The sequence below is a fragment of the Macaca thibetana genome, chromosome 10 (assembly GCF_024542745.1).
Source record: "Macaca thibetana thibetana isolate TM-01 chromosome 10, ASM2454274v1, whole genome shotgun sequence".
NCBI lineage: Eukaryota > Metazoa > Chordata > Mammalia > Primates > Cercopithecidae > Macaca > Macaca thibetana.
The window spans coordinates 85,465,524-85,489,515 of record NC_065587.1 but is presented as its reverse complement, the minus strand read 5'-3'; the positions used below and the strand labels follow the sequence as shown (position 1 = coordinate 85,489,515).

Sequence of the window (23,992 nt, the reverse complement as noted above, 5' to 3'; positions counted from 1 at the left end):
CTGAATTTAGTCACAATGTTCATTGTGAACAAAGAACTAAGTCATCTGTGACTCAGATATTTTTCACACAGACTATGTCTTCACAAAAGCAATTCAGGAGTGGGAAGGAGGGATTGTAGGGCGATGGCGACTACAATAACCCACGTTTCTTCTGGTAAAACTCTACTGACAATTCCGACAATTACTTCAGTTATTCCATTTCACTTTGCCATTTCACATAGCAATTCTGAAAAAAAGCCCTTGTTAGGCCTGCTTCAGAAAGGGTCTTATGAATTCCTGGCCGGGCATTTAAAGGACTGATTTCTAATCTTAATATCTGATGGGAATTCTGATTCCCGGCTTACCTCTTACAGTTTTGCAGAAAGCAAAAGTAGCAGTTTTAACCACATGCTCCTTGAAAAAGAGGCATAACTTTTAACAAAAGGAGTCTATTACAACAGCAATATGCCACCTAGTCTTCAGGGAGGAGCTTATGGTTCTTTCAGCAGATAATTGAAGCCCTGCATTAAATTGCTCTTTCTTGCCATTTCCTGAATGTTTGTTCCCATGAAGTAGCCAAGAAAAGGAACTCAAAAGCCCATCCACTGAAAATGAGGTGTCCTGCAGATGTAAAAACCCATTAACTAGGTCATTATTAATAGTTGCTACAGCACTATAAATGTTTTATTCAAAAGGATCACTAGCTGCTTATGTATTAGTCATCCCAAGGAGAAGTGCTCACAGAATTGGCTACAGTTGAGTGAAGTCACCATTGGCTGAGTGTCGGACAGCAGGGAGAGTAGAATGGCCTCCTGCCATTTGCAACGTTATTCATTCCAGGATCCAAGAGACTGAGGGAGAGAAGGACTGAAGGTAGGAACATGGGAATGTATACGAGAACAAGACCTTCCTGGTTTGTTCTCTTTTCCTAGTACCCATCCAGACATTAAGAATAACGTTTCTCAAGAGACAGAGAGAGAGAGAAAGAGAGTTTTCATCATTATGCAAAGTATTAATAACATGCCTTGCAGACCATTTGAGAAAAAACTGTGGAGAAAGACAAGAGTGTTCTAGAAAGAAAACATGCTCAAGATACACTTTTAATTCACTAGAAAGTAGTCTAGTTCTTCAAACGTTTCAAAATGTTTTAAAACCCTCTCATTTTAAAATTTAATTTTACTACCATTTATTACATAAAACCGTGTACTGCGTACACGGTTATTTTACATGCAGTATCTAACTTAATCCTCACAATTATCCCAAAGTTGGTTACCCCCCAAAGGCATTACCCACTTTTTAGATAAGTGAATTGGGAAGTAAGTGGTTAGATGAACACGGTCCCACAAACAAAAGAAGCCTGAGCCATCATTCCTCACAATGTGGAATAATTCCTGAGGTTCTGAGACCTATAATGAACCCCACTTCATGTCTTCCACTGACATTTGCATAATATGAGGAAACCAGTCAAACATAGCCTATTCAAATCACTCGTATTTATTATAGGATTACTTTAAAAAGTTATATTCAAAATAAAATCATGCAATCTCATAATCTATCCAGAATAAACTTCTCATTGGCATGCATCCCACACCCATGTATACATTTTTGGAGGATGATATGGTTCGGCTGTGTCCCCACCCAAAATCTCACCTTGAATTGTAATAATCCCCATGTATCAAGGGCGGGACTAGGTGGAGATAATTGAATCACGGAGGCAGTTTCCCTCATATTGTTCTTGTGATAGTAAGTTCTCACTATCTCACTAGATCTGATGGTTTTAAAATAAGGCTTTTATAAGGTACTTCCCCCTTTGTTTGGCTCTCATTCTCTCTCCTGCTGCCATGTGAAAAAGGATGTGTTCGCTTCCCCTTCCATCATGATTGTAGATTTCCTGAGGCCTTCCCAGTCATGTGAAACTGTGAGTCAATTAAACTTCTTTTCTTTATATATTACCCAGCCTCAGGTATGCCTTTATTAACAGCGTGAGAACAGACTAATACAAAGGAGTAAAAGCCACAGTAGCTCAGTCTCCAGATGGGCACCTGTTGTGGTCTATGGAGGCATTCTCTCTTCATTTTGCTTTGGATCTTGCACAAGACTCTTTTCAGAGTGAAGTTCAAAATTTCTAACCAGAGACTTGGACTTCTAGCATCAAGAAAACAGAGGGACAGAATACACTTCTATCCTCATAGCAAGTGTCATCAAGCTATGGAAACTCAAGGTGCTTACACTGTAGTGAGAAACTCTCTTTTTGAGATTGGTTCCCCCAGAAGTGTTGTTACATGAGCTATGGAGAAGACAAACATCCAAACCATATCACCATCCTTGCTAAGATGGTGATCCTTGCTAAGATGGTGATCCTTGCTAGGATGGTGATCCTTGCTAAGATGGTGATCCTTGCTAAGATGGTGATTCTTGCTAAGATGGTGTTATGGTTTGGATGTTTGCCCCCTCCAAATCTCATATTTAAATGTAATCCACAATGTTGGAGGTGGGGCCTGGTGGGAGGTGTTTGGGTCATGGGGGTGGATTATTCACGAATGGTTTGGTGCCCTCCCCAAGGTAATGAGTGAGTTCTGGCTCTATTCGTTTGTGTGAGAGCTGGTTGTTTTAGAAAGCCTGGCACCTCCTCCCCTCTCTTGCTCCCTCTCTGGCTGTATGACATGCTTGCCCTCCTTCACTTTCCACCTGAGTACCAGCTTCTTGAGGCCTCACCAGAAGCCAAGCAGATGCCAATGCTCTGCTTCCTATACAGTCTGCAGAGCCAGGAGCCAAATAAACCTCTTGTCTTTATACATTATCCAGTCCCAGATATTTCTTTATAGCAATGCAAAATGGACTAACACAGAAAATTGGTACCAAGGAGTCTGGCATTGCTATAAAGACACCTGAAAATGTGGAAGTGGCTTTGGAACTGGGTAACAGGCAGAGGTTGGTAGAGTTTGGAGGGCTCAGATAAAGACAGGAAGATGAGAGAAAGTTTAGAACTTCTTAGCTACTGTTTAAATAGTTGTGACCAAAATGCAGATAGAAATATGGACGGAGAAGGCCAAACTGACAAGGTCTTAGATGGAAATTAGGAACTTAGTGGGAACTGGAGCAAAGGTCATCTCTGTTACATCCCAGCAAAGAGGTTGGCTGCATTGTCTCCATGTCCTAGGGATTTGTGGAAGACTAAACTTAAAAATGATGACCTAGGGTATACCTGGCAGAAGACATTTCTAAGCAGCAAAGCATTCAAAATATGGTATGGCTGCCATAACTACCAACCTACAATCAGGGATGGAAGCAAAATAATTACTTAAAATTGGAACTTATAATTAAAAGGAAAGTAGAACATAGAAATTTGGAAAAATTTGCAGCCTGGCCATGTCTTAAAGAAGGAACAAGCATTTTCAGGAAAGGAATCCAAGCAGGCTGGGAAGCAACACTTGCTAGAGTGAATTGCATGACTAAAATGGAGTCAAATGCTAATAGTCAAGACAATGGGCAAAAAGACTTGAAGGCATTTCAGGAACCTTTGAGGCAGCCCTTCCCATCACAGGCCCAGAGGCCTAGGAGGAAAAAAGAATGGTTTCAGAGGCCAGGCCCAGGGCACTGCTGCCCTGTGCCACCTCAGGATGCTACTGCCTGCACCTTGGCAACTCCAGTTCCAGCTGCAGCTCAGAAGGCTCCAGACACAGCTTGGGCTGTTGCTCCAGAAGGCAAAAGCTGTAAGCCATGGTGGCTTCTATGTGGTGTTAAGCTTACAGGTTCACAGAGCAAAAGAGTGAAGGAAGCTTGGCAGCTTCTACCTGGATTTTAAAGGATTTACTAGAAAGCCTGGGTGGTCAGGTAGAAGCCTGCTGCAGGAGTACCAGAGCCCCACAGAGAAACTCTACTAGGGCAGTGCTAACGGGAAATATGGGGTTGGAGCTCCCACACAGAGTCCTCACTGGAGCACTGCCTAGTGGAGCTGTGGGAATAAAGCCACCACCCTCCAGACCCCAGAGTGATACAGCCAACAGCAGCTTGCACCCTGAGCCTGAAAAACCACAGGCACTCAACTTCATCCATGAAAGCATCCATGGGGGCTCACCTGCAAAACCACAGGGGTGGTGCTGCCAAGGCCCTGAGAGCCCACCCCTGGCACCAGTGTGCCTTGGATACAGGACGTGGAGTCAAGGATTATTTTGGAGCTTTAAGGTTTAATGTCTGCCCTACTGAGTTTTAAAGTCATGTAAGGTCTGCTGCCCTCTTCTTTTGGCCTATTTCTCCCTCTTAGAATGGAAATTTTTACCAAATGGCTGTACCACCATTGTATCTTGGGAGTAAATAATTTGTTTTATGTTACAGGCTCATAGATGGGAGGTATGTGGCCTGAGTCTCAGACGAGAGTTTAGGCTTTGGACTTTGAGTTAATATTGGGATGAGTTAAAATTTGGGGAGACTATTGAGAAGGGATTATCATATTTTGCAATGTGAGAAGAACATGAGATTCTAGGGGCCAGTGGGTATATTAGTCAGGGTTCTCTAAAACGACAGAACTAATAGGGTATATGTGTATATGAAGGGAAGTTTACTAGGAGAATTGGCACACGTGATCACAAAGCAAAGTCCCACAATAGGCCATCTACAAGCTGAGAAGCGAGAAAGCCAGTTTAAGTCCCAAAACCTTAAAAGTAGAGAAGCCAACAGTGCAGTCTTCAGTCTGTGGCCAAAGGCCCGAGAGCCCCTGGCAAACCATTGGTGTAAGTCCAAGAGTTCAAAAGCTGAAAATCTTGGAGCCCAACATTCGAGGGCAGGAAGCATCTGGCACAGGAGAAAGCTGAAAGCCGGAAGATTCAGCCAGTCTAGTCCTTCCATGTTCCTCTGCCTGTTTTTATCCTAGCCACACTGGCAGCTGATTAGATGGTGCCCACCCCTATTGAAGGTGAGTCTGCCTCTCCCAGTCCACTGACTCAAGTGTTCATCTTCTTTGGCAACACCCTCACAGACACACCCAGGAACAATACTTTGCACTCTTCAATCCGATCGAGTTGACACTCAATATTAACCATCACCGTGGGCAAGAGAAAGGATTTGGGAATGTTGGCTTGGCAGGGTCTGATCGGAGGGCTTTAAATTTGACCATTTACAGAAAGGTATGTTAAGGAGGATTTTAGCCCCAGATCTTTAGGGCCAACAGACCCCTCACTTCCAAAAGTGTTCTTGCATTCAGGTTCCAGTCCTGTCCTGGTCTTCTCGGTTCCAAAGGGAGGATTTGTTGGTTTGGGGTATCATTAGGGGTCAAAGCTTTTTGTATTGTGCATGCCTGGGCAATAGGACTTGCAAGTTTGGGCTCTGTTATACTTAAAAGGCAACTCAACATTTTGTTATCGACAGAGTTAGGTCTGGTTTGGGCTGGTCCTGCAGTTACAGTCAGAACCTTATCTAAGTATGCACAGCTAGAAAATGGCAGCCCAGTTATTTCAAAGCTCCAAGGTGCCCTGGGATCTTTTATCATCACCTAACTTTTCGGAGCAACGAGTGCCACCCAACGCACTTCCTTTCAACATGATTTCATTTTGTTGCCAACTATCATGTGCCATGCCCTGACTCCTCTCACCTCTGATCAGTTTCTTTACTTGCCTCATCCTGCCCTGGTAATACCTTGCAAGGGCTCTGCTCTAGGCAAAGTCTACCACTTGCCCTAAGCTGACTCATGAAACCTACCTGCCTTCCCTCCCCACATCCACTGCCCTGCATTGGTTCTTTATTCTTCCGTAGGTAGGAGTCTTACTTCCCGTACTCTGTGAGGTCAGAGATGGAGGATTAAACATCTTCTTTTTCTCTCACAAGGAGGCAGTACAAGCTGCATAGTAAAACTTAAAGCCCTTCCTAAACAAACTTAACTATATTCAGACTAAAAGACAAACAGTAGCAGCGCCCTTGTTCTGTTTAATCTTGGCTAAAACAGAATGTGTCTGGGTAGCCGGGGACTCACCAGAATGGAGCTGGGTCACAGGTACTCAAGCAGCCAGGCCCAACTACCTGGTACATGATTAATAAACTAGAGCAAAGACTTGGGCTGCCTAAAATATATATGTATTTAATATAGATACATAGAGAGATATATAGATATACATCGTTTAGCTTGGGGTATCAAGAAGCCTACAAGTTAGGGTTCCCTCAAGGATCGTTAGACTAAAATTCTTATGTTAACAGTTGACAACCTTTTAGAGGTGCTAAGGTGCCCTTTCTCTTAGTGGGAAGGGGAGAGAAACGATTCATCAACTGGAAAGGGGTCCCAAAAGGCCTCATTGCCCACAAACTCTCACCCTGGTACCACTCTGCCTCCTTTCCTCTGGGTAGACATCAGTGGAGAATCAAGACAGTGCTGTGGTAGGGTTGGGAAAGTACTGATAATAATGTTCAATCCTGTTGTTTAACTTGGAGAGAGTTGCTCTATCTCCTATGTACTCTAGCCTTTTGTTTATTTCTTTTTCTGTAAGATGAGTAGAGGGAACTAAAATCAGTGTTTCTCAATCTTTAATGTGCATAGGAATCCCCTGAGTTATTGTTAAAAATGCATATTTTGACACAGAAGGCATGCAGTGGGCAGAGACTCTGCCTCCTAACCAGCTCCCAGGTGAGGCCCAGCTGCTGCTGCTGCTGCTGCTGGTCCACGGTTGGCCATTTGCATTTTTAGAGGACAGATGTGTGTTTAAAGTCCTGCAAGTGCTTGCTTTCATTTAATGCAGATAGGCCCCAGGAGATATAAATCAGTCAATGGCCTTCCAACTCCTGGAAGAGCTCAGTTTTCATGGGTTGGAGCTGACTGAGTTAAGCAGGGAGTTCTGCCCTGGAAGCCCCATGCATGGGGAGTGAAGCTGCGTAGCTAAGGCCCGGTGGGAGCAATGGGGGTGCTGGGCATCTCAGGGGTTCTTGGTGTTTCCGGAATGGAAAGGCCAGGAAGCGAGAGGCAAATAGAAGCAGAAATAGGATAAATACCTCTTACTCTAAAATTCTATCGAGAGCCCTAGATGCTACTTGAAACCTCTTTGGAATAAAGTAAAATAGAAACAAATAAACATTGGTATTTTGTTTTATTGTGTTTTGTATTTGGTACCACTTTATTTGACTGACCTACATAAGAATTTGGTAAAAAGATATTCACCCAAAATCACAGTTGACAGAGCTAAAAGATGACCCTGGGCCAAGTCTGTGGCTAACCCTAAACGCCCTCTTCTGCTCTCTTCTTCACGCTTAGGGGATGTCCAGATCACAGAGAACTGAAAACCAAGCTTCATTCCCAAGTCCCCCACACTTTTATTCTCTAAGGTGAAAAATGTTTAAGAAAAAACTCAGAAATTTTGACATTAAGTACAGGCATTTTAATTATATGCAAACAAAGAAAAAAATCATGACTACATCAAAAGAATTATATTAATAACACAAAATCAAAGCATATTTCCAGTTAAATATAGAAAAACTTGTGGGCCCATCAGGACCACAAAACCTGCATCCTCCTCAGATTTCTTGATATATCACACTTGACTAGAGGAATTTGCACAGGAAGAGGAAATTCAAAGTTGGAATAGAAGTAGAGAAAATAACCTACAGACCTTTTGTGTTTGTTTGTTTTGTTGGGTCTTTTGATGACTTGAAGCTTGAATAATATCCAGCAAGGATACATATTAAGGGAAAACTATTCCATTAAAAATATTTCGATAAACTACCTTCCCCTGTTAAATATACACATACTTCTTTAAAATTGGGGGAGAAGTAAATTGATCATTTAGAAGGCAAGTTACTAAACTGAAATGACTTTTGAGATTTTTCTAAATGACAAATTAGAGACATCATCCAAACATCTATGGGTCCAAAAACTCTTCTTCCCCCCAAACAGCTTTACCTCCAAAAGGCATCAAATATTAAAGGTAACAAAAATACTAGAATACTCCTTGATAAAACAGCCCCTTTATTAATAATCCAATTGGCCAGAAAGACAAATGAGTAGAAAATGTCATGTCTAAAGGGAACATGACCCACCTATGACCCACCTATTTTATATACGGGAAATCAAAGAGCTGGGAAGAATCACTACTTAGAAATAACTACACATACATGATCTTTTATATGCATCCCCCTGTAAGAGGAGATTCTCTAGGTTGAAAAAATAATTTTCGGGTCTCAATTTACCCATTTGAGCTCAACATTTCCCCGCTCTAGCTCGTGGGAAGACCAGGCCAGCAGGAAACAAGTTTTGAGTTGAAAATCCTCTTTTATCTGCCACCTCCAACCCCTAAGCCCTTGCTCTTCTATAAGGTAACAGATCCTTAAAATGTCAGTGAGAAATTACAGACATGCATTTTTTGGTCACTTTTGCTCTTTTCTTTATTTTTGCTGTTTTCTTTCTATTTGCAGTTTTAACCAATGTATTACTCGCAGAAGAAGTCAATATCCTGGAAAAAAACAAAAACAAAAAAGATTGAACTGAATAGGCTAGGCTAAAAAACAGATGTAGATTCTGTATTTAAAACCATATCTAATCAGAGAAATTTGAATTTCAAGTAAGTAAAGGTTGACCCCCCAAAAATATGAAATAATTACCACTTTAAGTCAAAAACTACTTACAATGAAGGTCCTCAAATGAACCTTTAATTTATGGTTATCTGACAGATTTCAGCTTAACGCTAAGAAGTGACGACAACTGAGTCCCATTTGTGTAGGATGGGCAGTGTTTGAAGCACAGCAATTAGCTCCAGGAGAATCACTTCAAAACAAGCATCTTGCAAAGTAGCTCAGAAAGCATCTTTTATTTCTGTCCTGAGTTTACAGGACCCCAGGGCATTAGGAAGAGTATAATTTTATTTCATACATAAATAGAATCTATTTACCACAAAAATAAGACATTCAAAGATTGTTTTAGAATATTTTGATTTGATCAAAAACATGTGATAATTTTTTTCTCAGTCTATCTTTAGTGAAAACCGTCAGTAAGAGTCAGTTAGTACTGACTTTGGTTTGTTTCTTTGTTACATAGACTGCTTTGCAAGATAACTCGCATCTAAAACAAAAGAGGTACTGTATTGTATACTTGAAATTTGCTAAAAGGGTAGATCTTAATGTTTTCACACACACACACACACACACACACACACAAAGGTAACTGTGAGATGATGTATCTGTTAACTAGCTTGATTGTGATGATCATTTCACAAGGTATATCAAAACATAATGTATGCATTAAATGTATGCAATTTTTATCTGTCAATTATAACCCAATGAAGCTGAAAAAATAAAGAAAAAAGATGAGACAAAAAAATAGTAAACTGAAATAAGACAAAAGGCGGTGGTATACAGAAAGTTTACTCATCTTTCAATGTTGACAATAGTTATACATAGTCCCCCAAACCTCACTCTCTCAGAAAAATCGTCATTGAAAGTTGGGGGCTTTGTTCTATACATCTTGTAGGTTGCATGATTCATTTTTGACACCAGTCTATGTTGCCCCAAGATCTGAGTCCTTGTCTAGTCACTTTTGAGATGCTTACCGTGGTGGGAACTTCCTTGGTAGCTTCCTGGTACACACGCTGCTCCTTGACCAAGTTGCTGGGGAAATAACCCACGACTCCCATCTCGTCCTGGCCATCGCCATAAACCTAAGTGCCCAGAAGAATAGCAATCAGGAAAAAGCTGATGCTGAGTGTCTTCTGAGAAACCCGCAGGCATCCTCTTTGCTGACGGTGAAAATCATAGCTGCCAATACCTCTCTTTCACCCTGGGGTCCAGGGGGCTCTGCGGAAAATCCGAAGTTTACTTGGAGCACTAAGTTAACCCGCAGGAGTTGTGCATCTACTCTTTAGTGGCCCAGCCTTATTTCACTACTTTAGCATGACTTTATTTTATGCAGTCTTGTGAGTTGCCTGAAATCTTTTTTGAACTCATAAATATATAAAGACAGTACATTTTTTAAAGTACTGTAGACACTTATTTTAAATGATGCAAATTTCTCAGTTTTCAACAATTCAAATGAACAGACTTAAAAGGATTTAAATGTAATCCTTCATTAATTTAGAATTCACCTTTAGGGTTGCAGATGAGGACAGAAAATCAACCCTGCTTCATCCCTCCCCAGAGACCACCCCTGTATATTTTAACTGAAAAACGCTGATTCTTTGGAATTAATGAGGGTGCAACGTTTCCTGAAAGAGTATTGATACTTAGACTCACTGCCAACACACATGCCTTCTACTTGGCAAATCTCAGACGTTTTCGGATAAGATTCAAATTCTTTGGGATGTTCAAGCCCCCATGTATTTGACTCTTTTTTTTTGCCAAAATATCATATTAACCTACATTTGGTTTTGTTATGAAATTGATCTTTCTTTCTTTAAAGTGCAATAATAGCAACTATACCTGAATTTTTGCATTTCCATCTATAATCGCTACATGGTTCTTAACAACTAGTATTAAGCATTAAAATAGGTTGAAGGTGTTCATTTTAAATGATCTCATCTTACACTGCCAGCCCAAAATTCTCCAGCTTCGTTTTCTTTTACCAGCTTTGAGTACACATAGATCTGCTGCCCTTTTTTAACATTAATGAATCTACAGTCCGGGGCATTATAATCTTCTTGAGCTCTAGCCAGAGAAATAGTATCTGGAAGAAAAAATAAATAAATGATTACATTTTAGGCTCCTGAATTTTATAACAGTAAAAGGCAGTGTGTATTAGAAAAACTAGGAAATCAGAGTGACTGATAATTTCCAGTTTACAGCTGGTGTCTATCCAAGAGAAAGAAGACAGCCAAGATATTAAAGCTGCAACAAAACTCAGCCAAGTGAATTCTCCATAGTAAGACACCAAAATGCAGACCAGAAGAAACAAAGTTGATAATATACACATTGGAGAAGACTCACTTCAAAGTACAATTCAATTTTATGCTATTAGTGGATATATTATGTAATAGATTATGTAATAGAAAGATAATGAAAAGCATAAAAAAATCCTTACAGACACACTCATCATCTGCACAGAGCTTCTTGGAAGCTAGACGGTCCATAAATATTCCATGCACAGCACACACAGCCACAAGACCCGGGAGGAAAAGTAACAATATTCTTGCCATCTTCCTTTTTTCTGCTTTACCTTAACCTCTTACTGGAAGCGGGGACTGACTCCAGTGGTTCCTCCTGCCTTTTATGTGAAAGCCAGACCTCTGGGTAAATACTCTGGCCAATTAGAAGGGCCTACCACCCCTCTGTTTTCATAACAAGCTACCCGGTTTCAGGAGCTATTTAGCATCTGATTTTCTAAACAGAGTCAAACTCTGTGTCTTTCTACACACAGATAATATCCAAAATGGTCCACTATTGTTAATGTTGCTTTAGCAGTGGTTTATTGTATCAATCAGCAGGGCTTTGCTGAGAGGACTATGAGAATTTCAAACCATTTTTCGTTTTAACTCACTCCTAATTCTCTTTCAGCTTATGAGCAAAAACAGACCAGCTGTAGGATCTGTTGACAATGTGAGATCTATAGCACAAATAATTTTGATTTAAACAAATCCAGTTAATAAATCTGGATTTACATAACAGATAAATTAAGGATTCTTATGTTTATAAATCTTTCATGGTAGGATTCTTAGAAGGCATGCCTGTCCCAGGCCAAAGATGAATTCTAACATACTAGTTGATGCCACATTCAGACCCTACCAGTGGGGAAAGAGACAGGTGGGTTGGGAGAAATGGGCCAATCTTTCCCCTACCTGTTCTCTCTAAGACTTTTGCAATTCAGTCTCAAATGCTCAAGGGTGACAAGTCAAAGAGAAGAGAATGAAGTTACAAGTTTATGTTACCCCGAACTTCCTACTTCTGAGCATGTTTCCTATGGCGAGAGGAGCACTCCTAGAGGCACCAAAGTGGACCAGTACCTAGCTCCATCTATTCAGCAAATACTTACTGAGCACTTACTGTGCCAGGTATTGCTCTGGGCACTCAAGATATAGCAGTACATTTTTAAAAAGATTTTGGCCCCAAGGGTTGCTTTCTATTAGAAGAGAGAGACAGTAAGTTACCGCTTTTTATAGGGTGTTTGAGGCTGGCATCTCTCCCATCATGTGGCCCTTCCCCTGTTGTTATCCATTGCTTCTAGAATAGAGATCCCTGTCAGGATGCCCTCTCCACCTTGGTTGATCATATGACTTCAGAGCAGTGGCTTCTCCCCCAACCCCAAACTCGTAACCTCATAAAATGAGGGACAAGAACTTAACTTACTAAATAACTTGGTGCAAAACAATTTTCCAAGGGATAAATTGGTAAAGCAAAATATAATAAAAACTTTTTTTTGTCTTGGGTATATGTGTGTGTGTGTGATAGAGTTTTATTGCTTTGTTTGAGTGTGTCTGTGTGTGTATGTAGAAGAGTTTTGGTGTGGCTATGGGTGTGGGTATGTGTGGCTGTGTGTGTGTGTGTGTGTGTGACTTTCTTTTTTTTTTTTTTTTTTTTTTTTTTTGAGACAGAGTCTTGCTCTGTCGCCCAGGCTGGCGTGCAGTGGCCGGATCTCAGCTCACTGCAAGCTCCGCCTCCCGGTTTTAGACCATTCTCCTGCCTCAGCCTCCCGAGCAGCTGGGACTACAGGCGCCCGCCACCTCGCCCGGCTAGTTTTTCGTATTTTTTAGTAGAGACGGGGTTTCACCGTGTTAGCCAGGATGGTCTCGATCTCCTGACCTCGTGATCTGCCCGTCTCGGCCTCCCAAAGTGCTGGGATTACAGGCTTGAGCCACCGCGCCCGGCCATGTGTGACTTTCAAGGGAGGATCTTTTATATAGCTGGCCCTGATTGGAAAGTTTGCTTTATTCAATACCTCCATTATAGACAAGGAAACAGGCACAGCAAAAGCCAGAGTGGTCTTTTTGTTTTTTGTTGCTTTTTTTTTTTTTGAGATAGAGTCTTGCTCTGTCTCCCAGGCTGGAGTGCACTGGTATGATCTCAGCTCACTGCACCCTCCGCCTCCAGGGTTCAAGCAATTCTCCTGCCTCAGCCTCCCGAATAGCTGGGATGGCAGGTGTGCACCATCATGCCCAGCTAATTTTTGTATTCTTAGTAGAGGCAGGGTTTCACCACGTTGGTCAGCCTGGTCTCAAACTCCTGACCTCAAGTGACCCGCCCTCCTGAGCCTCCCAAAATGCTGGGATTATAGGCATGAGCCACCGCGCCTGTCCTGGAGTGGTCTTTTTGAACCATCCTATCTAAAGGTTACCAGAGGGATCATGGTTCGGTGCTGTTTCAGTTCATCACTGTCAACTTAGAATTGACAAATTAGAATAAATCATTTATTTCCTGTTTCACATCAAGGAAAGATTGAATTCGAAATTATTTTTGAAAGCAGAATGCCTCTGCGATTTTTCCGCTATAGTCAAGCTAAAGGTCTAAATTTCTGGGAAAACTAAAGCATTGATTAAATCTTCTTAATCCTGATTGTGCAGCTGTTTTATGGACTGTTCCAGTCTCAAACCAGCCCTCAGCATAGGACAGTTAAAAGACAATTGTCATTTAAGAGGCACTTGAAGAAATGGGGACTGCAAAAACTCCCCATTGGGGAGCATATAGAGACCCTCCAAAGCAAAATAAAATGATTAAAAACAAAAAGCAAAATGTGACATTCAAACTATCACGACTTAGAAAATCAGGCTAATGCTAATGTGAAGCCATTATTGGACATTTGAAGGTGAAGAAATAAAGTAACGATTTAACGAAGCCTTCTGAGTGCAGCCTGCGAAAGCTTGTGATGTTCTGGCATTCTACAGTGGCAGAGACAGGACAGAAGTTAGAGGCTTCTTGGTAAAATTGCAGGCAAATAGGAATTTGAACTTGCAATAATTCAGCAAGTAGCTGTGTCTGGCAGTTATGCCGAAGACACTGGGGCCAATGGGGGTTCAGTAAGGGTTCTGGCCCCAGTTTGCATACTTGTTCCTCTAGATTTTCAGATGTATTCTCCAAACATTTAATCCCTAAATGACATTTTTCCCCTTCAGTTCCTAAATTAGATTCTCTGTCTGGAGTTCTTAAATGGAGGCCATGGTTCCTTTAGGATCTAAGCATGGACTCGGTGAAGTGCAGGCAACCTCCTTGTCATGGCCTACAAGCTCCTGTAGGATCAGGCGCCTCTACCTCTGGGATTTCACCTCTTGCTCTCTCCTCTACTCGCTCTGTTCCTCCCATACCAGTTCTCTCTGTCTTTTGAAAACACTAAACTCATTTCTGCTTCAGGCACTCTGAACTTACTGCCTAGGATGCTTTTCCCCAGATACTAGCATTCAGGTCCCTGGCCAAGATGCCTCCATAGACACAACAATTTAAAAGAGCCACTTCAAACCTTCCTCCACCCAATCCCTGTATCACGTGGCTGCAGTACACTGTCCTAAGGCACGTATCATAGCTGACATGCCTGCTTTATTTACTTGGTGGCGGTTTGTCTTCCAACACTATAATGAAAGCTCCACAAGGCAGGGATCTTTGCTATCTTCCTCACTCTGTCATTAGCACCCAGAAAAGATACTTGGTGTGCATTAAATAGGTATTCACTGAATGAATGCACAATTGCTCTGAAATTGTATGCATAGGGGTGTGTGTGTGTGTGTGTGTGTATATATATATGTATGTATGTATGTATTTTTCCCCTGGGCAAAGTCCCTGGCTTTAAAAAGAGATTGATAACACCTCTAAGAGTCATTTAATAAATCACCAGGGTAGAAATTCTGGGGTCTTGCAACATGCCACCAAAACATGGTCCCCAGAGCAGTAACTCTGACATCACTTTATAGAAATGAAGTTTCTCAGACCTCACCCCGAGACACAATCTTAAATCTACATTTTAACGAGATACTCAAGTCACTTGTATTCACATTAACATTTGAGAAGTACTGTTCCCAGGCAAGTAAAATACCGTAATTTTAGCTCACATTCTTCATAAGGTCTTGGCTGGATATATTTTCAAGGGAAAACAAATGCCTGTTAAATACTCAAACAGAAGATACTATAAGGCTTAAAGTTTAAAATGGAGTTTTGAGTCTCCTGCAACTGAGGTAGGAGACCAGCAGAACTTGTTTTCTGGTCACAACCCTGCTGACCAGAATAGGATCTGGTCCAGGCAGTATAAAGTGAAGAAACCAGCAGGGACAAGGAGATGTCAAGGGAAGCAATCCTCAGCTGTCTTCATCGTTCATTAGCATAACCCACTCCCATAGTGCCATGACAGTTACAAATGCCATGGCAACAACCTGGAAGTTACTGTCGCTTTCCATGGCAATGACCCAGAAGTTACCACCCCTTTCCTAGAAAGTTCTAAATAATCTGCCCCTCAATTTGTATTGAGCCTCCCCTTAATTTGCATGTAACTAAAAGTGAGTTTAACTGGGTGTAAATGCAGTTGCCAAGAGCCAATACTTTGCCAACTCTGGGCACACTGTGTATGAATTAGCCCTGCTCTGCAAGAGGCAGTACTATTTACCCAAAGACTGTTGTTTAACACCACCAGCTCACCCTTGAATTCTTTCCTGGGTGAAGCCAAGAACCCTCCTGGGCTAAGCCCCAAGCTTGAGGCCTGCCTGCCCTGCATCACAACCATTTCCAGATCTAACATTATCCTCTATTTATCAATATACTGCTTTTGAAAAACACCATTTGAGCCAATGATCTATTGTACCCTACTTCATGAAAGTAGAAACCTGCTTTGTTAGTTCTTAACCTTGGGTGACAATGGAATCACCCTGGTGGGTTGGGTTATAAAAATATTGATGACTAGGCTTCATCCCTGGAGACTAATTGATCTGGGGTGTAGATTGAGCATAGGTATTTGAAAATGGCTACCAGATGATTCTAATATGCAGCCAAAGTTAAGAACCACTATATTAAATAACATCTACTCCCTTCAATCATTCCTCAAAACTCACATTCCCAAAGATGGGTGAGATAGGGAAGGTCAAAAGATCTTAGTTTGATCAAATCTTCTTCAAAGCATCACTAACTCCTTTTTCCTTTCCCCTGCTCCTTATTGAAGGATTACTTTATAGAGTTTGATTGCATAGGAAAGATTTGGGAAAATAAGTGAATAGAATATATTGAAGTTAATGGGACTGGTGGAGAAGTGAGTTACACACAGGGGAAGGGGGAAAGCCAGGATGAACTCAACGCTGTTAAGACTGCAGAGACATTCTTATACATTCATAGTTTTTAACATAACTGTGTAGATATATCCAAAGGTAGACAGACTATATAAAATTCACATGATGAAAGATGAGAAGCTGAGGAATCAGCAGGAGGCTAAAGAAACATGACAACTACATGCAACACAATCCTGGATTGGATTATTGAGCCATTATTGGAATACAAACAAAACTTGGATTGGATGATAACATGGGATTATTTCCTGTTTTGTTTGAGACAGGGTTTCACTCTGTTGCCCAGACTGGAGTACAGTGGCATGATCACACATAATTGTAACCTCAACCTCCTGGACTCAAGCAATCCTCCTGCCTCAGCCTCCCCAGTAGTTGGGACTTTAGGCACACGCAACCACATCGAGCTTATTTACTTTTTGTAGAGACAAGGTCTCACTGTTGCCCCAGCTGGTCTTACATGACCCTCCCACTTCAGCCTCCCAAACTGCTGTGATTACAGGCATGAGCCATCGCGCCCAGCCACAGTTCCTGGTTTTGATGGTCATATTGTGGTTATGTGGGAGGGTGGTTTTATACTTAAGACACACATTGAAGTATCATGGAATAATGGGGTCAACGTAACCACAACCTCAAATAGCCCAGAAGCCTAGAAACATTGGTGATTAATTTGAAGTGTTTATGAGAGTTCTGTGTACTATTTCTGCAACTTTTATATAAATCAGAAATTGTATCAAACTAACTTATTACTCTTCTGCTTGAAATCTAACAGAACATATGCCCAGACTTGTATGTAAATGTTCATAGCCACTTTCTTAATAGCCTCAAATTGGAGAACCCAAATGCCCATTCATTGGTGGAACTGCTGGTATAGGCAACAATAGATACATTTCCAAAGCATTCCAGACAGGGCAAAACTGTTGGGACAGAAAGCAGATCAGTAGTTGACTAGCGCCAGGAGTAGGGGGAAAGACTGACTGCAAAGGGGTACAAGGGAACTTTTGGGGGTGATGGAATGCTCTGTACTTATGATTATTACATGACTATATACAATAGCCCAAACTCATCAAAGGGAACACTAACATAGGTGAACTTTATTGTATGTAAATTCTAAACCACATTAAAAAATTCTCTAAAATTGTTCCCCATGTCACTCGGATTATAAGCAAATCCTTAAGAAGACCTACACGACCCCTCTTACTATTCACCCCCCTCATTCTCACCCCAGGTGAGCCCCCCTGACCTTTCTGCTCCAATACAGCCACTCAAAGCATGGCCAGGCCTGGGCACGGGATCAGTCTGTGAATTACATTCAGTTCTTAGAAAAGTACAGTATAGAAAATTTATCAGCAATTGACATCACTGTAATATACAAGAGCATGGCCCATTTTCTAGTAATTCACTATTAATATATTTTACAAAAGTACAGGAGCTTGACAACTGGGTTAAAAAAGTTATTCAGGAGAGTCAGACTAAATGTGGCAAAGTTATAGGAAAAAATTTTTCCCCTTTATGTATGCATAAGAGTGATGTGATAATCTGTCTACATAAGTCTAAAAGTGGTCTTTCCATAAGTAGACAATAAAAATTCCAAGTGATAAAAGTTTTGTTCAAGGAATAGTAACACCGGAACACCAAAAAAAAAGTACTGTTTTCTTGTTGTTGTTACTATCAATATGTACTATACTTGTAAAAACAAATTGTCCACTTCTGGAGATACTCATGGTTTATTCAGCAGAGGACTGAATCAACAGGCTTAAATATAAATCAAAAGCTAAAGAAAATGGGCTTTGGAAATATTTGAACATTGGTGTCTAAGAATTACAAAGAAGTAGCAAGCTTAGCACTGGCAACTCTTTATTAATCAGCCTATTTGTCTTAAGGGGAAAAAAAAAAAAAAGACTATAGATAGTAACATTTTTACCCTGGAGGTCTTTCACTAAAGAGGTTGGGCATTAACTTCAAAACAGTCCTGCCTCACGAAGGAAAGAGCATTAAATGCAGTTTGAAGACAGCATTCCCGTTCCGTTTTCTCAGTAAACAGTAAGCACAGCCTTTATTTAATACTGAATGAAGAAAACCTGTGGAATCCCTACTACCAGCAAAATAATATATTCATTTCTTAAAAGGATACAAAGATCAAATTTAGATCCCACCTGGATCTCATTTTCTTCTAATACCCAGAACAATCATTGTTACCATTAATACAACAGTCACCTACTAACTTCTGTGATCTAATTCTACTTAACTTTTATTAAAATGGTTCAATGATGTTGTATCATTAGCTCCATCAAAATAACACTAGAAAAGCATCCTATTACACAATTTTATAAACCTTAAGTGTGTTCTAGACCAGAACAGTCATTTGATGATAGGGCAATGAGTCAATAAAGAAAGCATTATATACACAGAATACAAAGTTTATTGTACAAAATTAAGGTCTTCGTATTTCATAGTTCACCAAGGCTAAAGAAACACTGGATAATTTAAGTCCTTCACAAAAATTTCACTTTTACTCCCCCTAATCTCTAACTATTAAAATGACCCAGCCAAATGTTATCAAAACAAACACTATAAATAACACCAAGTCCTTTAAAGACGACTGTCCCAAATGTTATTTCTTGGCATAGGTGATCTTCATAGCATGGGACGGTGTGATCTTAAATCCCTGTAAAGCATCCCTGGCAGCTCCAGCCTGCCCATCATTTTCAAATTCAACAAAAGCAATGTCATGCCTCCCTGGTACCAGACGCACTTCCTTGAAGCCAGGGAACCTATAAAGAAGGAAAACAATTCACGTATACAGCAAGTACATAAATGTTGGCTTTGTGTTAAAATTTGTTAAGCAACTTCCTAATACTAGTCCAAGAAAAATAACCATACCTTACCCAAGAATACTGAGTAGATGGAAGAGCCTAAAATATAATTAACACCATGGAGGAACTGCAAGAATAAACTAATTCTATTTTATATTATATCAAAGCTTTGTTATATCAATCAGAGTTAAGAATTCAAACATTAGAGGAAATTTAGCTCTTTATTTGCTAAATCGGCATATTGGCTCCAATTCATGATTCATCCCAGACCAAATCAATGAACCTGTAAGGAATTACTGCTGTGTGATCAATGGATTCAACCCATGGAAGTGCTACTTGTCCTGTGAGGAGGCTCTCAGAAAACAGACTTATTTATGAAAAAACTTACTGATTAAACAGCATGGATAACATCATCTCATTAGTCTCTTCTGGTAAGTTATTAAGGAATAAAATATAGTTTGGAGGGTAATCAGGGACCTATTAAAAAGTAAAAAGGCAAAGTTAGCTTGTAAGTTTAAGCTAGGCACGTGAAATCTTACTATATCAAACAATAAAGCTGAAAAACAATGACACTGGAGAAATAAATCAAAACCTTACAGTAACTAAGCAAAGCAGACATTCAAGTCAAGACATTAAAGGTTTGGAAAATTGCAAATCTCTTAAGTGTTTAACAGTATATGAAACAATTATATTTTACACATCTGGAGGTGAGTCGTGATTGGAGAATTTTGTCACCTGGATAACATAATCAAAGATCTTAACAAAATTACAGATGGCCAGCAATGTCACCCCTCCATAGCTGGTCACCAAACTCAGTATCAGATACTTGATTCCTCTTTACTATTACTACTTCCCAGCATATTAAACCCAAAAAAAGAAAAAAAAAGGAACTAGAACGATTACCACTGAGAACCACTGCTTAGGGACTTTTAATGTACTTATTTTTGGCAAGTAAATGAGATATGCATAGCATCTAGTTACATACACACAAGCAGTAACAAACACTTAGTTTATTAGATATTACTCATTTGATATCCCACCCAGAGGTTATGGGGAACCAGAGAAAGGGTCTTGTATATAAGAAAAGAGCTCTGTCTTCAGGCTACTTTCATTAAAGAGAAAAGAGCAAGTGTAAAAAACAATTAGTGAACAACTCAAGGCTTAGAGGATTAAGTGCTGGCATTTGTGAACTGGACTATAAATGCTGAGGAGATGAAAAATCCAAGTAACTTAAAACAAGAGGAGAAAAACCTCAGTGGTACAGAGAATTCTATGGATTTAAGGATCTTGCCAGACTCTAGCATCTGAAAACAAAAGTATGAAACCATCAGCACATTACTGAGGCTTTCTCTTTGAGGTACATCGTGGGGAGATTTAATACAGAGTTTCCAAAACATTTGTACAAGGAGGCTTTAAAAAAAAAAAAAAAAAAAAAGGCTGAAATTTATTTGTGTTCAGGAAGTGCAAAGGTAACTATAAAACTATATGCCCAAAGAGTGTATGAGTCTCCAGAAAACACTAGCGTTTCAACCAAATGGAATGGAAGAGAGCCCCTGACCCTTCCAGTTAACCCTCACCCATGCAACTGTGGAAAGCTTTAGGTACTGCAGGGAAAACAAAAATGTTTGCTCCCAGCCCTCGCAGAGTTTAAAGTCTATCATTTTGATTCTGTCACTGATTCATTATGGAAAACAAGAAATAAAGTCAGGTGTTGTTTTCTCCCTCTAAAAAGGAATTAAAATGTTCTTCAGGAGTGAGTTTGTACATTACAGTGGGGACAATTTAACGCACTATGTCTTGCAGATGAAATCATTTTGTTTTTGGAGACATGCAAATTGTTGTACACTACCGTTGTAATTTTTACAATCTTATTTTAAGGTAAGCACGACATGGAAAAAATATTACCTGAGGATTTGGTGTTGTATTTCCTTGGGTATTAGCTGAATTTGGAGTTCCCTAAGCAAAAGAAATAGGGAGAGTTTAAATATCCAATCCCTCCAAAAAGGCAGCAGGTATTTATATTTATAAATACTGCATTAAAAATAACATTAATTCCAACAGATATCCTTCTTATTCCATCTAATTTTACTTTAAGAATTTATATCTTAACATTGACTCAAACATTCATGTTCTTAATTTGTTGGTTATTTTTGTTAAGGCTAGCCCTAAACTTTAAATAGTATATTATAAAATTTAACCTCTTAGCTTTAAAATTATGAAGAAATATAACAGAAAACCAAGGTCTAGTCTTACTTTTAAAAACAGCTGGACATAAGTCATTTAGTAAAACTGACTTAATCACTTTCAATCCAGAAGTAATTACTTTTTGGTAAATTTCACTTTTTTTTTTTTTTTTTTTGAGATGGAGTCTTGCTCTTGTCGCCCAGGCTGGAGTGCAACAGCGTAATCTTGCCTCACTGCCACCTCTGCCTCCCGGGTTCAAGCGATTCTCCTGCTTCAGCCTCCTGAGTAGCTGGGATTACAGGCATCCACCACCACAGTCGGCTAATTTTTTGTATTTTTAGTACAGATGGGGTTTCACCATGTTGACCAAGCTGGTCTCGAACTCCTGACCTCAGGTGATCCACCCACCTCAGCCTCCCAAAGTGCTGGGATTATAGGCATGAGCCACCATGAGGCCCAGCAGTTAATTTCACTTTTATCTGGTATTTCAAATTATATTTTGTATTACTGAATTGTTCAAAGAAAGACACTTTGAGTGAAGTACTCATGATTAAAAACAATAACTACGGTATTATTTATAGGCAGCAAAACTTGAGAAATAAACCAAAAAGTATTAACATATTTTAGAGAATGATGGAATTAAATGCCATGCAAATTTAAAGTTGCTTAATATAAATCTGCATATGTTAAGGTTTATATTTTGTTTCTTAACACTGAATTTTAGAAGTCAACCATTCTAGCTTCTTAAAACCACCTTTTAAACACACATTTATGCACATATACAGACAAGCCTAAGATCATTCCTCACCTGTAAGACAAGCATCTATCAAGTTTTTAACACTAAGACAAACAGGAACTTTTTTGGTCTATCTTACCTGGCCAGGTTTTTTGTTTGTGGTTGTTGCAGTCTGTTCCACAGCTTTGGCTTTTTTCTTTTCTTTCTTCTTTTCTTTGTCAGCAAAAGTTCCACGCATTTTAGATATTATATCCGAATCTGTTTTTGCATACTGTATTCGCTGTTTTAATTATTTGAAAACAGGTTACTTCTCATGCTGAAGGATGTTTACACTAGTCATTAATATTTCAAATTTCATTACGCAAATACACTACAAGCTAATTTTAAACACATCCTTAAGGAAATCTGTCAAAATATACTGAGTGCCAAATGGAAATAAACTGTGGGATATAATTCATAATTTAGACAAAGTAAGATTCAAGTGTGTTTATTAGATTAAAAAACCCATACATTTTCGTGTGAGAAACATAGGACTTTGAAATATCTGTGCCACGGCTTCTCTCCATGTAATCGAAGAACAGAGAAAAGTGCATTGAAGTGTTAAAGGGACAAATGAGTGGGCTCCACCAGCGGGCTTTGGAATCCAGAACTGTTCAAATCTCCTCGGTGCCTGGGAATGCGGCTCAAGACCAGCTATTCTAATCCAGAGGTTTTCAACAAACAACATATAAAACAAACAAAAGCAAAACTGCTCAGCCTGATTAGAACTGTGGCTCCAGAGCCCAGTGGAGGCCAAATGCCCTTTTCCCTCCAAACCTACCCGCACCCCACAATCACAGAGGGAGCACCTGGGGATGCGATTTGAGGGAGCTTGGGAAAAAGAAAGAAAATCACTGTTCTAGACTAATGCTGTTTTACAGATAGAATAGGCCCACAGAACACTAGGGCTAGTGTGGCAGAGCCCCCACAGAACAACTTTTCTGGCAGAAAATTAGATGGAAAATTTCTTTTAAACCATTTTTAATAAGTTTATTTGAATTTTTTTTTCATTTTTCAGAATTCTAAACATCATAAATTTGGGGCCTTAAATATAACTTTTTTGCCTGGTAACTTTTTGGATGTACTGCTCTGAGTTGTAACACTTGTATAGATTAATGTATCTACCACCACAAACAGGACACAGGGCAGTTCTATCACCTAAAAATCCCCTCATGCTTCCCCTTTGTTACCCCATCCCTCCTCTTCCAAACACTCATCTGTTCTCTGTCCCTGCTGCCCTTTCCAGAACGTCACACAGATAGGATCATACATCATGTAACCCAGAGGCTGCCTTCCTTCACTTGGCATAATGCCTTTGACATTCATCTATGCCGTTGCATTTAACGGCAAGTAGTATTTCATCGTATTGATGTACCAATTTGTTTTACATCATCCAATGAAGGATATTTGGTTTTTAGTTTTTGGCGATTATGAATAAAGCTGCTATAAGCACGTATGTTTAAAAAAACAGATGCACAAAGAACAAAAACAACAACAACAAAAAATGCATTAGAGAGTTGCCTTCCCGTTACCAGTGACTCTCAATAGAAGCAACGACGTGTCAATCAGCTGTGGGATGTGTCATATGGAATGTTACTTCCAATAGTTAAAGTACAGAAGAAGACTGGGAATGACTTTCCTTTGAATCTATCACCTTTATGTGAAATGACTTTAACAGCGGAAACAACTTACCAAATTTTAAAATGTTTTAAAAGAAAACAAAAGAATGGAATCACAGATAGTGTGACTGGACCACTTGCATATTCCTTCCATGCTGGCACCAAGAGGCACCTGTTACAACAGGGAAAGGTTCAAAAACTTGTCCAGGATAGCATTTCATCAATTATAGTTTGCATTCCAAATGCCTGGAAAGCAGGTAAAAGCTCTGATGTAGTAGGTCTGGGCGAACCTGGGATTCTGCACTTTTAACAAGCACAAAGGTGGTAATGTTATTGGCTTGGGGACCACACTTTGAGTAGCCCTGGCCTAAAGCATTATCACATAACTACACTCAGCGCCAATGAACTGTCTGAATATTTCTGCCATGAGTTAAACTGTTATGTAGATATGACTATCTGTAATCTCCAACCTCC

General features: G+C 39.9%; 3 protein-coding genes across 9 annotated transcripts in view; all 3 read right to left on the bottom strand.

The window, feature by feature from the left end:
- The window catches only part of DSTN (destrin, actin depolymerizing factor), a 1,228,633-nt gene that overhangs the window by 833,766 nt on the left and 370,875 nt on the right, over positions 1-23,992 (bottom strand). Inside the window, exon 1 of one of the 5 annotated variants that reach the window (XM_050745398.1) lies at positions 20,491-20,500. The exons of 3 other annotated variants lie outside the window; for them this stretch is intronic. The gene's annotated coding sequence lies outside the window, so the exon portion shown is untranslated. Of the gene's footprint in view, positions 1-17,357; positions 17,368-20,490; positions 20,501-23,992 lie in introns of those variants that run through there. One more of the 5 variants, XM_050745390.1, reaches the window with a different exon arrangement.
- On the bottom strand, positions 7,905-11,625 carry OTOR (otoraplin). The gene is made up of 4 exons (XM_050745404.1): positions 10,961-11,625; positions 10,467-10,606; positions 9,498-9,605; positions 7,905-8,405 (listed from the first exon to the last, which is right to left on the bottom strand). The coding sequence occupies exons 1-4, from the start codon at positions 11,073-11,075 to the stop codon at positions 8,382-8,384; spliced, it is 387 nt and encodes a 128-aa protein (XP_050601361.1). The 5' UTR covers positions 11,076-11,625; the 3' UTR covers positions 7,905-8,381.
- The window catches only part of SNRPB2 (small nuclear ribonucleoprotein polypeptide B2), a 29,157-nt gene continuing 23,693 nt past the window's right edge, over positions 18,529-23,992 (bottom strand). For all 3 annotated transcript variants that reach the window (XM_050745386.1, XM_050745384.1, XM_050745385.1), the window contains 4 exons: positions 22,000-22,140; positions 20,846-20,896; positions 19,329-19,417; positions 18,529-18,898 (listed from right to left, as the gene is read on the bottom strand). In XM_050745386.1, coding sequence (XP_050601343.1) covers positions 18,739-18,898; positions 19,329-19,417; positions 20,846-20,896; positions 22,000-22,140 — 441 coding nt within the window. In that variant the 3' untranslated portion in view covers positions 18,529-18,738. The remainder of the gene's footprint in view (positions 18,899-19,328; positions 19,418-20,845; positions 20,897-21,999; positions 22,141-23,992) is intronic.

What these genes read in the sequence shown, in the direction of transcription:
- OTOR (XM_050745404.1), bottom strand. Translation starts at nt 11,075, where the DNA reads ATGGCAAGAATATTGTTACTTTTCCTCCCGGGTCTTGTGGCTGTGTGT. An exon ending in GAGAATTTTGGGCTGGCAGT is followed by an intron (nt 9,606 to 10,466) that starts GTAAGATGAGAT and finishes CTGGGCACTTAG; the next exon opens with GTTTATGGCGATGGCCAGGA. An exon ending in CCAAGGAAGTTCCCACCACG is followed by an intron (nt 8,406 to 9,497) that starts GTAAGCATCTCA and finishes GTTTTTTTCCAG; the next exon opens with GATATTGACTTCTTCTGCGA.